This window comes from Neofelis nebulosa, chromosome 3 (assembly GCF_028018385.1).
Source record: "Neofelis nebulosa isolate mNeoNeb1 chromosome 3, mNeoNeb1.pri, whole genome shotgun sequence".
NCBI classification, from domain to species: Eukaryota; Metazoa; Chordata; class Mammalia; order Carnivora; family Felidae; genus Neofelis; species Neofelis nebulosa.
The window spans coordinates 207199742-207214960 of NC_080784.1; the positions used below are offsets into that span (position 1 = coordinate 207199742).

Sequence of the window (15219 nt, forward strand, 5' to 3'; positions counted from 1 at the left end):
TCCTGCGCCTGCCCTTCAGATGGGGCTCCCCCAGATTATTCTCGCCGGGTCCCGCCCACAGACCTTCACCCCGGCACACAAATGTGCCCGCCTTGTGCGTAGACACCCTGTGGCTTTAGAAGTCTGTTAGACTCTGTGCCCTTGGCTGGAGGGAAGCTCTCTTTGGTCTGACCTAGTTTCTGGAAGTGTTTCTCTCCCCTGCCCACGCTCCACCCCACAGGGCTCCAAGCCACATGTCCCTCCTTTCCTTTCCAAGCCCAAGGGCCACTGCCGTCCACCGTAAGGTTGTCCCAGAATGGTGACCCAGGAAGAGGGCCTGCGCTTCTTGGGCGAGGGAGTGCCTGGTGTCCGGGCAGCTTGTGACACGCCGTGCCTTTGGCTGACCTGATATCAGTGCTCAGTAGGGAGGGCCCTCTGGTCAGTGTGCCCGCTGCCAGAGAGTTCTCGGGGTGCCCCCGTCAGGTCCTCATCGAGACCCTCGTAGCACTCCTGGCAGTTGTTCAGGGTACATAGGGGCATGTGGGCTGCTCAGGGCTCCTGCTGAAGAAACCTAGATAAACCCTTCATTCCTCTTTCCTCGATGTCTGGCAGTTGCCCAAGGGGGCCCCAGCTCTGGCCACAGCTGGGCAGAGAGCAAGGCTCCCCCCCCTCTCTGATCGCTGCTGAAGGTGGCCCTTGCCTCCCCCGTGCCTGAAGCCATCTGCAGCCTCAGAGAGGAGAAGGTGCAGAGGTTTCCTTCAGTACCTTTAGCGAGCTGCGGGGGGACATAGCAGCCCCCCCTGACATCTGGAAGCAGAAGGAAGGCCCTTCTTGGAGAGCGAGGGCATTCCCCCCTCCGCCCAAGCACCAGAGGCAGAAGCCACCGCTTCTGGTGGGGCTGGCGAGGACAGAGGAGTGTACAGTGGGGTGAGTCCTCCGGCTGGGCGGAAGCGTGTCCTCCCCGGGGCCCGTGATCCTGTGCTTGTGTGTCCCCCAGCAGGAATCCGGAGCTTGTGGCTACTTGCCGACACCCACACGCTGCCCCAGTTTTCCCGCTTCATCCTCGTTAATGCTTCTGCTCCTGTGCATTCCCTAATGTGTGATCCGGAAGCTCAGACCCGGCCAACGGGCGCCCCTCTTTCCAGCCTGAGTGGGTCCTGAGCTCGGCCCATCAGGTAGACCACCAGCCCCCAAAAGCATGAGTCCAGCTTGTCCCCACCCGCTTCCCACCACCCTGAGACAGGAGGCCTCACGCTGAGCGCGAGCTCCTGAGGAGCTGGTGTTGGCCTGGGGGTAAGGGGCACACATTAGTCCCTTGGAAACGAATTCTTGCAGTTCAGGAGCCCAGAAGTCCCGAATCAGCATGTGGGCAGGACTGCCCTCCCTCTGGAACCTGCAGGAGAGAACCTTCCTTGCCTCTTGCAGTTCTCTTGCGGTGGCTCTGGCAGTCCTTGGTGTCATTGGCTTGTGGCGGTGTCCACTCCAGTCTTTCTCCATTTTCATATGCCTCTCTCTGTCCTTTTCTTTCTCTTACAAGGAAACTCTTACTGGATTTAGGGCCCAGGGCGACCTCGTCTCCTTATCTTAGTTACATCTGCAAAGACCCTATTTCCAAATAAGGTCACATTTTGAGGTTCCAGGTGACAAGAGTTTTGGGGGGCACCATTCAACCCACTAGAGACGGGAGACCTGGGTAAGAGCTGAGGGCAGAGACACACACAGGAGACCGGAAATGGAGGGCTCAGGGGTGGCCAGGAGTATGGGCTGAGGGCACGCCTACGGGGGCTCCACTTAGGGCTGCCATTGGACACTCGCCTCCGCTGGCTGTCCACGAGGGGCGGGCGTTGTAGCCACATCTAGGGGGACTTGGCCAGGCATGACGGTCTGACCTCACGTCACCCGACCAGGGATCTGGGGCTGTGTGGGCCGGCCAGCCCCAGAGCAATGGGTGATCCGCCACTGCGTGCACATGTCCTGCCCGCCCCTCCCACCGCTCCTAGACCACAGGCCAGGCCGGCGGAGGACAGGGCCAGCCTCCTTGGAAGGCGAGGTGGGTGGGTAGGGTGGAGAGGCCAGGGGTGGGGCGGGGTCACTGGTACCCCATAGGGACCGACCTCCCCTCCCCCCGCTTCCCCCCTCAATGCGGCCCCCCCAAGCCCTGAGCCCTGGCTTCTGCTGTCGCTCCGGCATTCTCCGTGAGGGTACCCCCCCCCGCCCCCCCGGCACCAGGCACCCTCCTGGGTGGGATTTTGCCATCAGGGGTCTTGGTGGTGGTCTGTGGGGCCAAGGGTTCCCGACAGCCTTTCTCAGCCGCAGGCAATGTTCTCTCCGCCAATCCCACGGTTGCGGGAGGGGTCCAGCCCTTCCAGGTACTGTGTGGCCTGGGCTCCAGCCCGGGGCCTGGAGACCGCTTGCCGCTTGCCGGTCTGACCCCCGCCCCTCCCCCGCAGTACGGCATCAAGAAGAAGGAAGAGCGTGAGGCTGAGGCCCAGGCCGCCATGGAGGCCAATTCGGAGGGCAGCCTGACGCGGCCGAAGAAAGCCATCCCGCCCGGCTGTGGGGACGAGCCGGAGGAGGAGGACGAGAGCATCCTGGACACCGTCATCAAGTACCTGCCCGGGCCGCTGCAGGACATGTTCAAGAAGTAATGCCCCGGCACCAGACACAGCCCGCCTGAGCCCGGACCCCCGCCCCCCGCCGCCCCCCTTGCCTACCTACCCCCTGTACATGCCCTCCTCGGAGGCCCCTGAAGGGATGTCGGGAGCAGAGTGCAGTCCCCCAATGCCAATATAAGCCATAGTCCTAGACCTACCCGCCCCATGCCCCCTCGCGCCTCGGAAGCCTGCGCTCACCTCTCGCCACCAGCCCACTCCCCTCACTGCCATTGCCACCGCCTGGGGGGGAGGGGTGCCCGCCCCTCCCCAGGGCCCCCGTGGACCGGCCCACGTGCTTCTCTGGGTTGGACCCTCCTCCCCCAGAGCCTGGGACGTCCCTTACTGCTCCCGCCCTTCACACCCACCCAGCAGTGCCCGAGGCCAGGGCCACCGAAAGGGCCAGCATCCCGACCAGCCGTCGGTGCGCCGTCCCTGCGTTGTTGGGCGCTTGTCCCGTCCCAAACTCAGGAGCACAGCCATAGTGGGGGGAAGGCGGGCGTGCGGGCTGGGAGGGGAGCTGCGGCAGGGGTGGGGAGCCTCCCCCACCCCCGCAGTGACACCTGGGCTGCAGGGTCTGAACCCTACTGTCTGCAGGTTGCCCACCTCCACCTGCACCCCTCACATTGTCCATCTGTCTCAACCTGTCCTCCACCCCCCCTTCTCGGCCCACTCCTCTGGAAGGCTTTGCTTTGGACAAATACCAGGACCCGGTTCTCTTCCAAACTAAGGGACACCAAGCAATAGGCCTGGGAGAGCTCCGACACGGCCCCCCCCACCCCCCACCGCCCGGCGCAGCGTGGAACAGTGCAGCCCCTCCCGCGCCCTGTGACTCCCCGCCCCTCTGCGTCCGTTGGCCCAGCCCTCTCCCCTCCCTGGTTGGCACCTCCTATCTTCTTAGCAGAGGCTGCTCTGGGGTCTCGGACTCCCCTGCCCTCACCCTCTGTGCGCCTGCACCTTCCACAAGAGCGGGGAGGAGGCTCAGGCCCTCGGGTGAGCGCGGCACCTGGAGACGGTCCCTGAGGCCCTCCTCCGCCAGCCAGGTGTGGGCCCCTCGAGGTGGGGACCTGCCAGGTGGCCCCACCTCGGCGCAGGTGGAGTCTGTGGGGAGCCACCGCGGGCCTCCCTGACCCTCTGTCTCTTCATCCTTGTGTTCCTTTGCATCACGATATGTTGAATCTCAGGTAAATGAGGTCTTACGTGTTTGGGGAGTTCTATCGGGACAGAAGGCCCGTCGCCTCGGTGTCCGGGGGCCCCTTTCTGTCCGTGTCACACATTCATCGCGTCCACGTGTTGTGGGCCAGGGGCGCGGCCCCACGTAGCTCTTTAGAGAAGCCATAACAATAGACTGCAATACTACCTTCGGACGCCCTGCGCCCTCCGACTCCTCCCGGTCCCGTGTCTTTTTTAAATGCCTGTTTTCACACGTCAACAAGCCTGCTCCGAGCAGACAGGGCCTTGTCTCGTAGAAACCCCGCATCCCGTTCCCAGCGCATGGGGCGCCCGGAGCCGCCAAGCTTAGCGTAGACCGTGGATGTCGTCTGTCCTTCTGTCCTTGCGCCTGCCTCCTCCTGCATGTGGGGGGCCGCCGCGTGTGTTCTCTCTGGATGGAATCACAGCCAATAAACACCATAGTGAGTTCACACCGAGTGGCCCTTCTCTCCGGAGTCCTGAGGCCCTCGCGGGCGGCCGACGTGGGCAGACTGGGAGGAGGGCCCGGACCCTGTCGGATGAGCCTCGCTTGGTCCGATGTGCTGCCACATAGGAAGTCCCTTCCCCTCTTGCTGGGACGACTGCAGGGTCTCCCCACCGCCCTGACCCAGATTCACCCGTTGCCCCTAAGGCAGCCCCAGAGTAATCATCTAAAAGGCAGACCAGCGCCTCTGGGGCTCCCTGCCCCCTCCCCTTTGGGGCTCCCTGCCTCCCTCTCCCTCCCCCCTCCTTCCATGAGCCTCCCGCTTGCCCAGACCCCTTGACAGGCCTTGTCTTCCCCCACAGCTATGCCAGGCCGTTGGGGGCTCAGGTCCCCACTGTGCCAGCCATACTTTAGGCCAGCCCCCGCCCCCCCCCCCCCTTAAACTCCTGCACAGCTCTGCGGGTCCTGCCTCTAATCTGGCCTTTGGTGACATCTCTCCTCCCCGTGTCCTCAGGGAGGCCTCTGTGCCCTGCTGGAGCTCTGGGTCCCACCCTCACCCCCTAGGGGAGCCTGCCCATCTGGGCTGGTGCTTGTGGAACTGCCAGCTCTCTGGCCTGGTCGTGGGCCCCCACCACGTCCTTCCTACACCCAAAGCCCACCCAAGGTGCCATGATTGCTTGTACCCTCAGAGAGGACTGTTTGACCTCCACTCTGAGGGCCTCGTGATTTTCCTTATACTGCTGGCCAGGAGTGCTTTTGGCCCAGTCTCGCAGGTAGAAGGGCCACGCTCCTCCCGCACTCTTGCCCCCTGCACCCTCCCCAAGCTGTGCCCCCAAGGCTGCTCGCTCTAGAGCCACTGCTCCTCTGCCTCGGCTTCAGAGGCTGGGTGGGGCAGGGGGGGTCTGGGAGGACCTGCCTCTGGGGAACGTCTGGCCTTCAGCCCCAAGTACCACCCAGGGTGCCTTGTGCCTCCTGAGGCTCCTGAGGGAGCCACTGTCCACCCTCCCTCCTTGGACCCAAAACACTGACAGAAGGTTTTGCAGCCCTCTCTGTCTTTGGGCTCTGCATGCCACCCCCAGCGTGGCCAGTCTTAGAAGGGCACCCAGGGGCACCTGGGGGGCTCCGTCGGTTAGGTGTCCAACTCTTGATTTCGGCTCAGGTTCGATCTCGCGGTTCAGGAGTTTGAACCCGGGGTCGGGCTCTGTGCTGACAGTGCAGAGCCTGCTTGGGATTCTCTCTCTCTGCCCCTCCCCTGCTCTCTCTCTCAATACATAAATAGACATTAAAAAAACAAAAAGGAGGGTCACCGAAAACGGCATCAACCATTCAGCCTCCACTCCCCTCCCCACCTCTCCAGCCTGGCATGGGCTAGGTTCAGTCCTGAGCAGCAACGTGGATTTGCCAGGTGACCCGGCACACCTTCCCTCTGAACGCTGGCCAGCCCTTCCGCAGTGGCTGGTGGGTCAGACCCCTCAGGTGAGAGTGTCTGAGGACTCCAGGTGAAGGTATTTGTCCGCTTGATTTTTACTGAGCCCTGCGATGTGCCGAGCGGGGTGTTACGCACCAGGGATAACTGAGGTCCCTCCTCCTGGAACTCATTTTTCCAGTGGCAGGAGAGAGATGATAAAAAAGTAAATCAAGTGATTTCTTCTGCGGAGGAAACTGAGTGGGATAAGGGGGCAGACAGGATGGTGAGGATCAATATTTCACCTCTGAGGAGGTGCAGAGAGACCCCAAGGAGAGGAAGAGGGAGCCCTGGGGGACTTCCATGGGAGAGCACTCCAGACAGAGGAACAGCCATGCCCAGGACCCTGAGGCAGGAGCTGCCCCGGGCCCTTCCGGCCGTGACTGTGACTCGGCTGACCACGGCCTTGCTCAAGATGCTTGTTTTAGGTCCACACTGACTGTCAGCAGAGTCTCCCCTTTCTGCATGTTAAGTCTTTAGACGAAGCAGAGCACACGGTGATACCTGGCGCCCTCCAGTGCCGCCCTCCCACTCTGCAGGGAGGCAGATCCTGCCAGATCCTGGCAGGGTGACCTCCTGCCCCTGGTCCCTACCAGCAGCCAGCCCCAGGCGGGTTGGGTTTCCTGTCTCCTGTCCTCTCGAGTCCTGCACTATAGGAGCTATTGGCACCCACGTAAGTACATGGCGGTCAGGACAAAAGTGTAGAGGTCTGGCAGTAAGGACGCTTTGGTCCAGCCGCGCTAATCCGCAGCTAGACAAGCCCTGCTGTCCAGTCACAGCCAGCGCGGCTCAGGGAGCCCGGTCCCGGCCACCTGTCCACACAATGTGGAACCGTCTCCACCTGTCTCAGCAGGTTCCCTCAGGCCTGAAGGGCGGGGTCCTGTCGCGGTGGAGCGGGGGTCCCAGGGGCGGGTGGGGGATCGGCGCTGGGCTAGGGGCGGGATTGCACTGGGGGCTGGGGGCCGAGCTGGCGCCGCCCAGGACCCCGGCCGAGGGCCACTCGAGGCCGCGCCAAGACGACGCATCCGGGAGGCACAGCCCGGCCCGTGCAGCGTAGCCTCCGCCACCCGCAGTCCCCTCGGGTCTCTTCCCGCCCGCCTGACCGGCCTGAGCCAATAAACGTGTGCTCGGTAGTCCGCCACTGTTGGCTCCTAGAGTGTCACGTGGCGGGAGACTGGCCAATCAGAGCCGGGGAGGCACCAGTGTGCGGCTCCCGGCGGTCGGGGGACAGCCCGGCGCGGGGTCCCCCCACTGTTCTCCCGAGGCCCGTGCGAGCCTTCCCCCAGTGTTCCCCGAGTCCTCCGCAGGCCGCAAGGGGCGCACGGCTGGGAGGCGGCCGCGGGTCCTGGGCGGGAGCAGCCGCCGGGAGGCCGGCACCGGAGAGGGGACACGTCCGGGCTGCCACGTGTGGCTCATCCTCGGACGCGACAGCACAGTCTCTGCCCTTCGCCCAGGGGCCGAAGCCAGCCCGGGTGGGGTCGTCCTTCCTGCTGCCCCCAGACCAGTGGCCAAGGCCGCCGCCTGTGGCGGGGCGAGGAGGCCCGGGAGGCCGTAGCTGGCCAAGCAGAGGTTCGTGCGGGTCTGAGGGCAGGGCCTGGGGCAAGGGGTGCAGGTGGCAGTGACCGAGGCTGGCCGCCGGGTCCACGCTGCAGCCCGAGGCGCAGCAGGTCGTTAGCGGGCACACAGGGTCCTGCGCGGTTCACTCTGGAAGGTGAGGCAGGCAGCGTCCTCCTGCTGCTGGTCCCGCGTCCCCGCTTCGGGGCCCTGCCCAGGGCTGAGCCCCAGCCCCCAGGTGCCAGTGGTGCCCAAGGTGATTTCTCTCACCCGAGGACAAGGCATGCGAGTTGAGGGTTAGTTGATTTTTGCAAAACAAAACACTTATTTCTTGCACCCTTGAGTGAGTCCATGGGATTTATCCTGCATAGGGACAGAAAAGGACTTTGTGGGGAGGGAGGTGAGTGGTGTGGCCTGGCTAGGGAAAGGCCTGGACGGTGGGTGTCTCCCTCTCTCTCTGCTCCTCCCCTGTTCATGCTCTGTCTCTCTTGCCTTCAAAAATAAATAAGCATTTTAAAAAGTAAAAAAAAACAAAAAAACAAAAAAACCACAAACCTTTGGTGCAGTGGCAAAGAGAGGAGGGCCTTGTGCTCTGTGTCCACTTGGCCAAAAATCTGAATTCTCTCCAAGGAGGTCTAGACTCCAGGGTCCATCAGTCAGAACTCAGCCTCTGGTTACACGTTTCCACTAGGCCCTGACCTTGGGGCTCAAGCAGAGGGGGACACCCCATCACACCTAGCCCCCTCTCTCACCCACCCAGGAATGGGCCTGGCTGGAACTTCCCGGCTAAGACGGATGATTGACACTGGGCACGGGTTCTCTCTCCTGTTAATTCTTCCTACACAGAGCAGAAATAAATAGACAATCAAAATTCACCCACCAGGAGACATTCACCTATGACTGGGGCAATAAATATACACGATGGGCCTGGAGGCAGGAAATGCTAAATAAACACAAGGGTGAGACATGTCAAAGGCACAGACACAGCACCAACTGGCCGAGCTCTTGGTGACCAAAGGTGCGACACTGAACAACACAGGCAGTGTTGGGTTACAACTCAAGTATGGAATAAATACCCATTAGTCCACACTGATACGAATGAATGAATAAACAAAGTGGGGAGAAGAGAGAAATCTGCCATGCAGGATTCTAAATAGTTTACGTAGACACGGCCTTCAAGGAGATGGAGTAACCCCCTCACTGTAAGTCCTGCACAGTGACTTCCTTCCAAAGAACACAGTGTGGAAAAGGGGTGAAAAGACTAGCTTATAGGGAGAAACCTGATAAAGCCACCACCTCCAGGAGGTCAAGGTCAACATGTCGGTGATAGGTCCTGTTGATAGTGTGTGCCCTTGATAGGATGGGAAGAGAAGGGCACTTCAGCTCTGTGGTCTTCCTCTCCCAAACCTGTTACCCTAATCGAACCGTGAGAAAAACCTCAGACTAACCCCAGTTGAGGGATGTTCTACACAATAACTGACCACCAGCACTCCTTAAAAGTGTCAAGGCCAGATAACACAAGGAATGTGGGCGAAAATACCACAGTCAAGAGGAGCCCATGGAGACACGACACCTAAAAAATGCAATATCCTCACTGAGGTCTTGGAACAGAAAAAGGACACCAAGGAAACCTAAGGACACCTGAATAAAGAATGGGCTTTACTTAATAAAAATGTGTCAAAGTTGGTTCATTCTCTGTGGCAAATGTACCGTACTTATGGAGGATGTTAATAGGAGGGAAAATGAGGTGCGGGGATATGGGAACACTCTGCATTATCTTCACAGCATTTTTTAAATGTTTTTTTTTTTTTTTTAATTTTTATTTTTGAGACAGAGAGGGACAGAGCATGAGCAGGGGAGGGGCAGAGAGAGAGGGAGACACAAAATCCGAAGCAGCCTCCAGGCTCTGAGCTGTCAGCACAGAGCCCGGCGTTGGGCTCAAAATCACGGACTGCGAGATGGTGACCTGAGCCGAAGTCAGACGCTTAACTGACTGAGCCACCCAGGCACCCCATTCACAGCATTTTTTAAAATCTAAAACTGTTCCAAAAAGTTTACTTAAAAAATTCATCTGGAAAAGGCAGAATTCAATTCAAACACCACTAAAACCAGCAGCTGATGGGGCGCCTGGGTGGCGCAGTCAGTTAAGCGTCCGATTTCAGCTCAGGTCACGATCTCGCGGTCCGTGAGTTCGAGCCCCGCGTCGGGCTCTGTGCTGACGGCTCAGAGCCTGGAGCCTGCTTCCGATTCTGTGTCTCCCTCTCTCTCTGCCCCTCCCCCGTTCATGCTCTGTCTCTCTCTGCCTCAAAAATAAATAAACATTAAAAAAAAAAAAAACCTTAAGGGGCGCCTGGGTGGCGCAGTCGGTTAAGCTGCCGACTGCGGCTCACGTCACGATCTCGCGTGATCTCGCGTGAGTTCGAGCCCCGCGTCGGGCGGGGCTCTGGGCTGACGGCTCGGAGCCTGGAGCCTGTTTCCGATTCTGTGTCTCCCTCTCTCTCTGCCCCTCCCCCGTTCATGCTCTGTCTCTCTCTGTCCCAAAAATAAATAAAAAACGAAAAAAAAAAACAAAACAAAACAAAAACCCAGCAGCTGATGAAAGACCTAGAGCAGAAGGAAGCACAGGTTCACCCCCTAACCTCGGCAGCTTCGTTGCAGAGCGGCAAAGCCACATGGGGGATGGACAGTCCTGGGCTTCCCGAATGCTCTCCCGGCCTTCTCACGGGCGAGGTGGGAGCCGCTGCATGGAGGCAGGTTACGTGAAAAGAGAGAAGAGCGGGCAGGTTCCCAACGGGAAGGAGAGGTCCGAAACGGTTTCCTCCTGGGGATGTCGCCAAGTGCCTGCCTTGCTGCCCCAGTCCTGCTTGGTTGGGGGAAACCTGGCCAGGCTGCCTGACACCGCCTCAGCTGAGCACGGACAAGGCTGGCTGCCCAGCCCCTGCCAAAGTCTCAGGCCGAGAGGCCTGCAGGGTCAGCAAAAGCCCCATGGCGCCCCAACGCAGAAGAAAAAGCAAGTCGTTCTCAGAAATGGTGGGGAGAGTGTAAAACCTCAGCATGCTGTATCTAAGCTGAAAATCGATTCTGGGTAGGACTGAACAAGCAGAAGAAAGTGGAAAGAACCAGCAAGGCAATCAGGCACATCACAGAGAAACAAGCAAACAAGCGAATACTGACTGCAAACGTGGACCAAGACCCTAACCTAGCAGGAAAAACCTCAAGAAAGAACATAGCGAGAACACGAACTCAATAGAATTCAAAGTTCTGAGGGAAAGAGCCTGTGGCTCGAGATCTGATTTGAGAATAAAGCACTTAACACATCTCTTCTGAAAATCAGAAAAAGATACAGAGGATTTAATGCAATTAGCTAAATCTGTACTCAACTGAAAAACGCATATTCTTTTTTTAAAAAAATGTTTATTTGGGGAGGGGGGTGGAAACAGAGGATCCGAGGCGGGCTCTGCATTGACAGCGTAGAGCCCAATGCAGGGCTCGAACTCATGAACTGTGAGATCATGATCTGAGCCAAAGTCGGATGCTTAACCAACTGAGCCCCCCAGGCACCCGTGTATATTCTTTTAAAGTTCACATGAATATTTACAAAAATTACTGCTGATTAGGCCATAAGCTTGTCCCAACAAAATTCATGGGGTTGTCACAAACAGAACATGTGGTCTAGCCTCAGGGCAACTAATCCGAAGATCAACAACAAAGATAATTAGAAACACCCATATGCTTGGAAGTCAAACTTGTAAATTATTTTAGGCCAGAGAAGACACTGAAATGGACTGTTGTGTGTTTAGTTCGTCATTAGTGACCACTGAGAGAATACGCATGCGGAGCTCACAACCTAGTAGAGGAACAAAGGAGTGGAGAAACGTGGTTAATCTAATAGGGGACAGGAATGGAGGGGGGAAAGGAAGTGAAGAGACGGACCAGGACAGTGGAGCACTAAGTGCCCATAAGTCCCCTTATCTAAGATGCCAGGATGGCCGTCTGCGTCCCGGGACCCGGATTGTTGGCTGCCGGTCACCGCCCAGCTGCCGGTGTCTGCTGCTCTTTCCCACAAGGCGGCTCCCCTCGTGACACAGCCAGAGGCCCCAGGGAGCAGGCACCCCGGGTCTGGCGAGAGGGGTGAGCCACCCCGGCTCCTTCCACCCTGGAACAAAGAAGGGGAACAATTCCAAGATGGGCACCATCGCGCACCCCGAGCTCCCCCACGGAATGAACGTCATGAAGCTCAAGAGACCACGTCTTTTGTGTCCGTTACCTTCTCACCCAAACCCACTAGAAACACCCTGTAGCGGAACAAGTTGGGTGGTCACTCGTCACACACGACGGGGACGTCTCGGTGAGAAAGGACTTCTGGGATGTGGCACTGGCTGGTTTGCGGGGAGGGCTCGGGGGAAGATACGCCAGGGATCTGGATACACCTCATCTGGGGGGGAGAGGCCTGGAGCCAGGCAAGTTCTGTGATTGGTGAAGTACAGGTGTCACTCCCGCTGGCCGGGACAGGGGTGCTGGGTCGTTGCTGTGGCTCAGACAACGTTTATATGTTGTCTGTGTTTAGCCTGATTACAAAGTGCTCCTGGTCCTGTCTTTGTCCACCAGTGTGGCCTTGCCTGGCTCTACGGTCCTGTGAAATTGTGTCTGTGCAATGGGGACCCCAGGGCCTTCCCGGGGGTGGTGGGCCAGCCCCTGGAAGTCACAGCTGCACTTCTCTTTCTCACTCTCTGCCTTCCCTCCCTGCCCCGTGTCCTCACTTCCCACCTGCTGGTCCCTGTACCTCTATGTGAAGGACTGAGACACTTGTCTTTGGGGTGGCCTCTAGGGGGAATACAAATGATGACAGTCCACACCAAGAGTGGATCCAGGAAGCGGGTCCCCTGGATGGGGTTGGAGATGATTATTTGCTGCCCCTGGTGAGAGGGGACATCACTCCCTGGCATGCGGTAGCACCCAGTTACCACAGCCGTCACTGGCAATGCACCAGGCTCCAAGGCCACAACAGCCAGGTGGTGGGTGTGCCCTGGTGCGGCTACACAGTGACGCATGGCACCAGTCCGCCACCATTAATTGTCCTCTTATTGATGAACCTTGAGTCGTTATCCGGTTCAGTCATGAAAATAAGCCACTACGCAGTCTTCCTATGAACATTTCTCTCAGGTAACGACCTATGGGTGGCACTGCCGGGTCACGAGTAGCTGTATTCCTAACCGGAAGACATTGTGAAACGGTTTTCCGAAGTGGTTGTGCCAGTGATATTTGGAGAAGAAGCAACCTATTCTCGTCAGGGCTGGCCGTTAATCTCGGTCTCCGTCCATTCAGCCTGCTTGAATCAAAATCCCACGGCCTGGGGCTTAAACAACAGTGTCTTTCTCACGGTGCTGGAGGCTGCAAGTCTGAGATCAGGGTGCCGGCAGATTTAGGGTCTGGTGGGAGCCTCTTCCTGGTTCACAGGTGGCATCTTCTCACTACGTCCTCCGTGGCGGAAGAGGCAGGGGAGGTCTCTGGGGTCTCTTTTATAATCTCAGTCATGACCCGATCACCCCAAGCCCCACCTCCCAATGTTATCACCTTTGGGGGTTAGGCTCTCCATGTAGGAACTTTGGGGGAGACAAGCATTTAGTCTGAAACGGCCACTGAAGTTCCAGTCACTCTCAGGGGTTTTTAGTGGCGTCTCATCTTGGCTCTAATTTACGTTTCCCTGATGACTAGTGGTGAGCACCTTTTCATGAGCTTGTTGGCCATTGTATAGCTTCCTTTGAGACGTCCATTTAAAAAGTTGTCTTTTTTATTTTTATTTTTTTAGTTTATTTATTTTGAGAGAGAGACAGAGACGGAGACAGAGAGAATCCCAAGCAGGCTCTGCACTTTCAGCTCAGAGCCCAACACGGGGCTCCAATTCATGAGCCGTGAGGTGATGACCTGAGCCAAAATCAAGAGTCAGACGCTTAACTGACTGAATCACCAGGTGCACGTAGCTCATTTTAGTGCTAAATAATATTCCACTGTCTGGACGGACCACAGGTTATTACCCATTTGCTTATTGGACATCTTGGTTATTTTCAGGCTTTGGTAATCATGAATAAAGCTGTTATAAACATTTGTGAAAACTCTGTGTGGATGTAAGTTTTCTTCTTTTTCTTTTTTTAGAATACTATTTATTTAATCTCTACACCTCATGTGGGGTTTGAGCTCACAACCCCGAGATCCACAGTCACACACTCCTCCAAATGAGCCAGCCAGGTGCCCCTGGATGTAAGTTTTCAACTCATTTGGGTAAATACCGAGGACCGGAGCTGCTGCTTCATACGGGAAGAGTATGTTTATGGTTCTGTAAACCAACAGCCAACTGTCTTCCAAAGTGGCCGCAACAGTTTGCATTCCCACACCAGTGGGGAGCGTTTCTGGGCTCCACACCCACGCCAGCTCTTGAAGTTGTCAGCGTTCCAGGTTTTGGCCATTCTGATAGGTGTTTCCTTATTATTTTAATCTGCAATTCTCTAATTACATAGATTGCGAGCATCTTTTTATATGCTGTTTGTTATCTGCGTATCTTCTTTGATGAGGTGTCTGTTCAGGTCTTTTGCCTGTTTTTTCATTGAGTTGTTTGTTTTCATATGGTTGACTCTTGAGAGAGCGAGCAAGAGAGTGTGTGCGCAATTGGGGGAGGGGCAGAGAGAAAGAGAGAGGGAGAGAGAATCCCAAGCAGGCTCCACGCCTGCTCCAGTGCGGAGCCTGACACTAGGCTTGAGATCGTGACCTGAGCCGAAATCAAGAGTTGGATGCTTAGCCGACTGAGCCCCCAGGAGCCCGTCTTATCTTTGACTTTCAAGTGTATGTAAATTTTGGATAACAAAATTGTCTTATGTGTATTTTGCAAATATTTTATCCCAGCTTGAGGCTTGTTTTCAACGCTCTTAACAGTTTCTTTCACAGAGTACAAGTTTTAAATTTTAATGAAGTCTAACTTACCAATTTTTTCTTTCATGATTTTGGTGTTGTATCTAAGAGGTCACTGCCAAACCCAAGGTCTCCTATGTTATCTTTTATGAAGTTTATAGTTTTGCATTTTTACACTGATGCCTGTGATCCATTTCAGGTTAATTTCTGTGAAGGGCGTAAGGTCTGTGTCTACATGCGTTTTTTTGCATGTGGACGTCCAGCTGTTCTGGCGCCATTTGTTACAGACTGTCTTTTCTCCGTTGTGTTCTCTTTTTCCTTTGTCAGGATCAGTTGACTGTATTTGTGTGGGTCTATTTCTGGGCTGGCTGTCCTGCTCCACTGATGTATTTGTCTATTCTCTCACCAACACCTCACCGTGATTACTGTGACTTTATAGTGAGTCTTGAAGTTGAGTAGTGTACGTTCTCCATCTTTGTTCTTCTTCAATACTGTATTGGCTGTTCTAGCTCTTTTGCCTCTCCAAATAACCGCAGAATGTATTTGTTAATATTCACAAGAAAACTTCCTGGGGGGCGCCTGGGTGGCTGAGTCGGTTAAGCGTCCGACTTCAGCTCAGGTCATGATCTCACGGTTTGTGAGTTCGAGCCCCTCCTCGAGCTCGCTGCTGTCAGCTTGTCAGCACAGAGACCGCTCCGGATCCTCTGTCCCCCTCTCTCTGCCCCTTCCCTGCTTGCGCTGTCCCAGACTAACTAAATATTAAGAAAAAAAACTCTTTAAAAAAAGAGGATCGCGTCATAATGATGAACTGGTACATTCATCAAAAAGACATAATAACCCTAAACAGTTCTGCATCTAATAATAAAACTTTACTTGAAGCAAAACCAGATTTTTTTTTAACAAAACCCAACTGTAAATTTAAGTTGTAGATTGTAGCTGGCGATTTCAATACCCCTATCTTTTTTTTTTTTTTTTTTTTTAATTTTTTTTTCAACGTTTTTTATTTTTATTTTTGGGACAGAGAGAGACAG

The 15219-nt window shown here is 56.2% G+C and overlaps 1 protein-coding gene across 3 annotated transcripts in view; it reads left to right on the plus strand.

The window, feature by feature from the left end:
- CPLX1 (complexin 1) overlaps positions 1-4273 on the plus strand; it is a 32900-nt gene extending 28627 nt beyond the window's left edge. For all 3 annotated transcript variants that reach the window (XM_058723268.1, XM_058723269.1, XM_058723271.1), the window contains one exon: positions 2430-4273. In XM_058723268.1, the coding sequence (XP_058579251.1) occupies positions 2430-2627 (198 nt within the window). In that variant the 3' untranslated portion in view covers positions 2628-4273. The remainder of the gene's footprint in view (positions 1-2429) is intronic.
- Positions 4274-15219: the final 10946 nt, after the last annotated feature.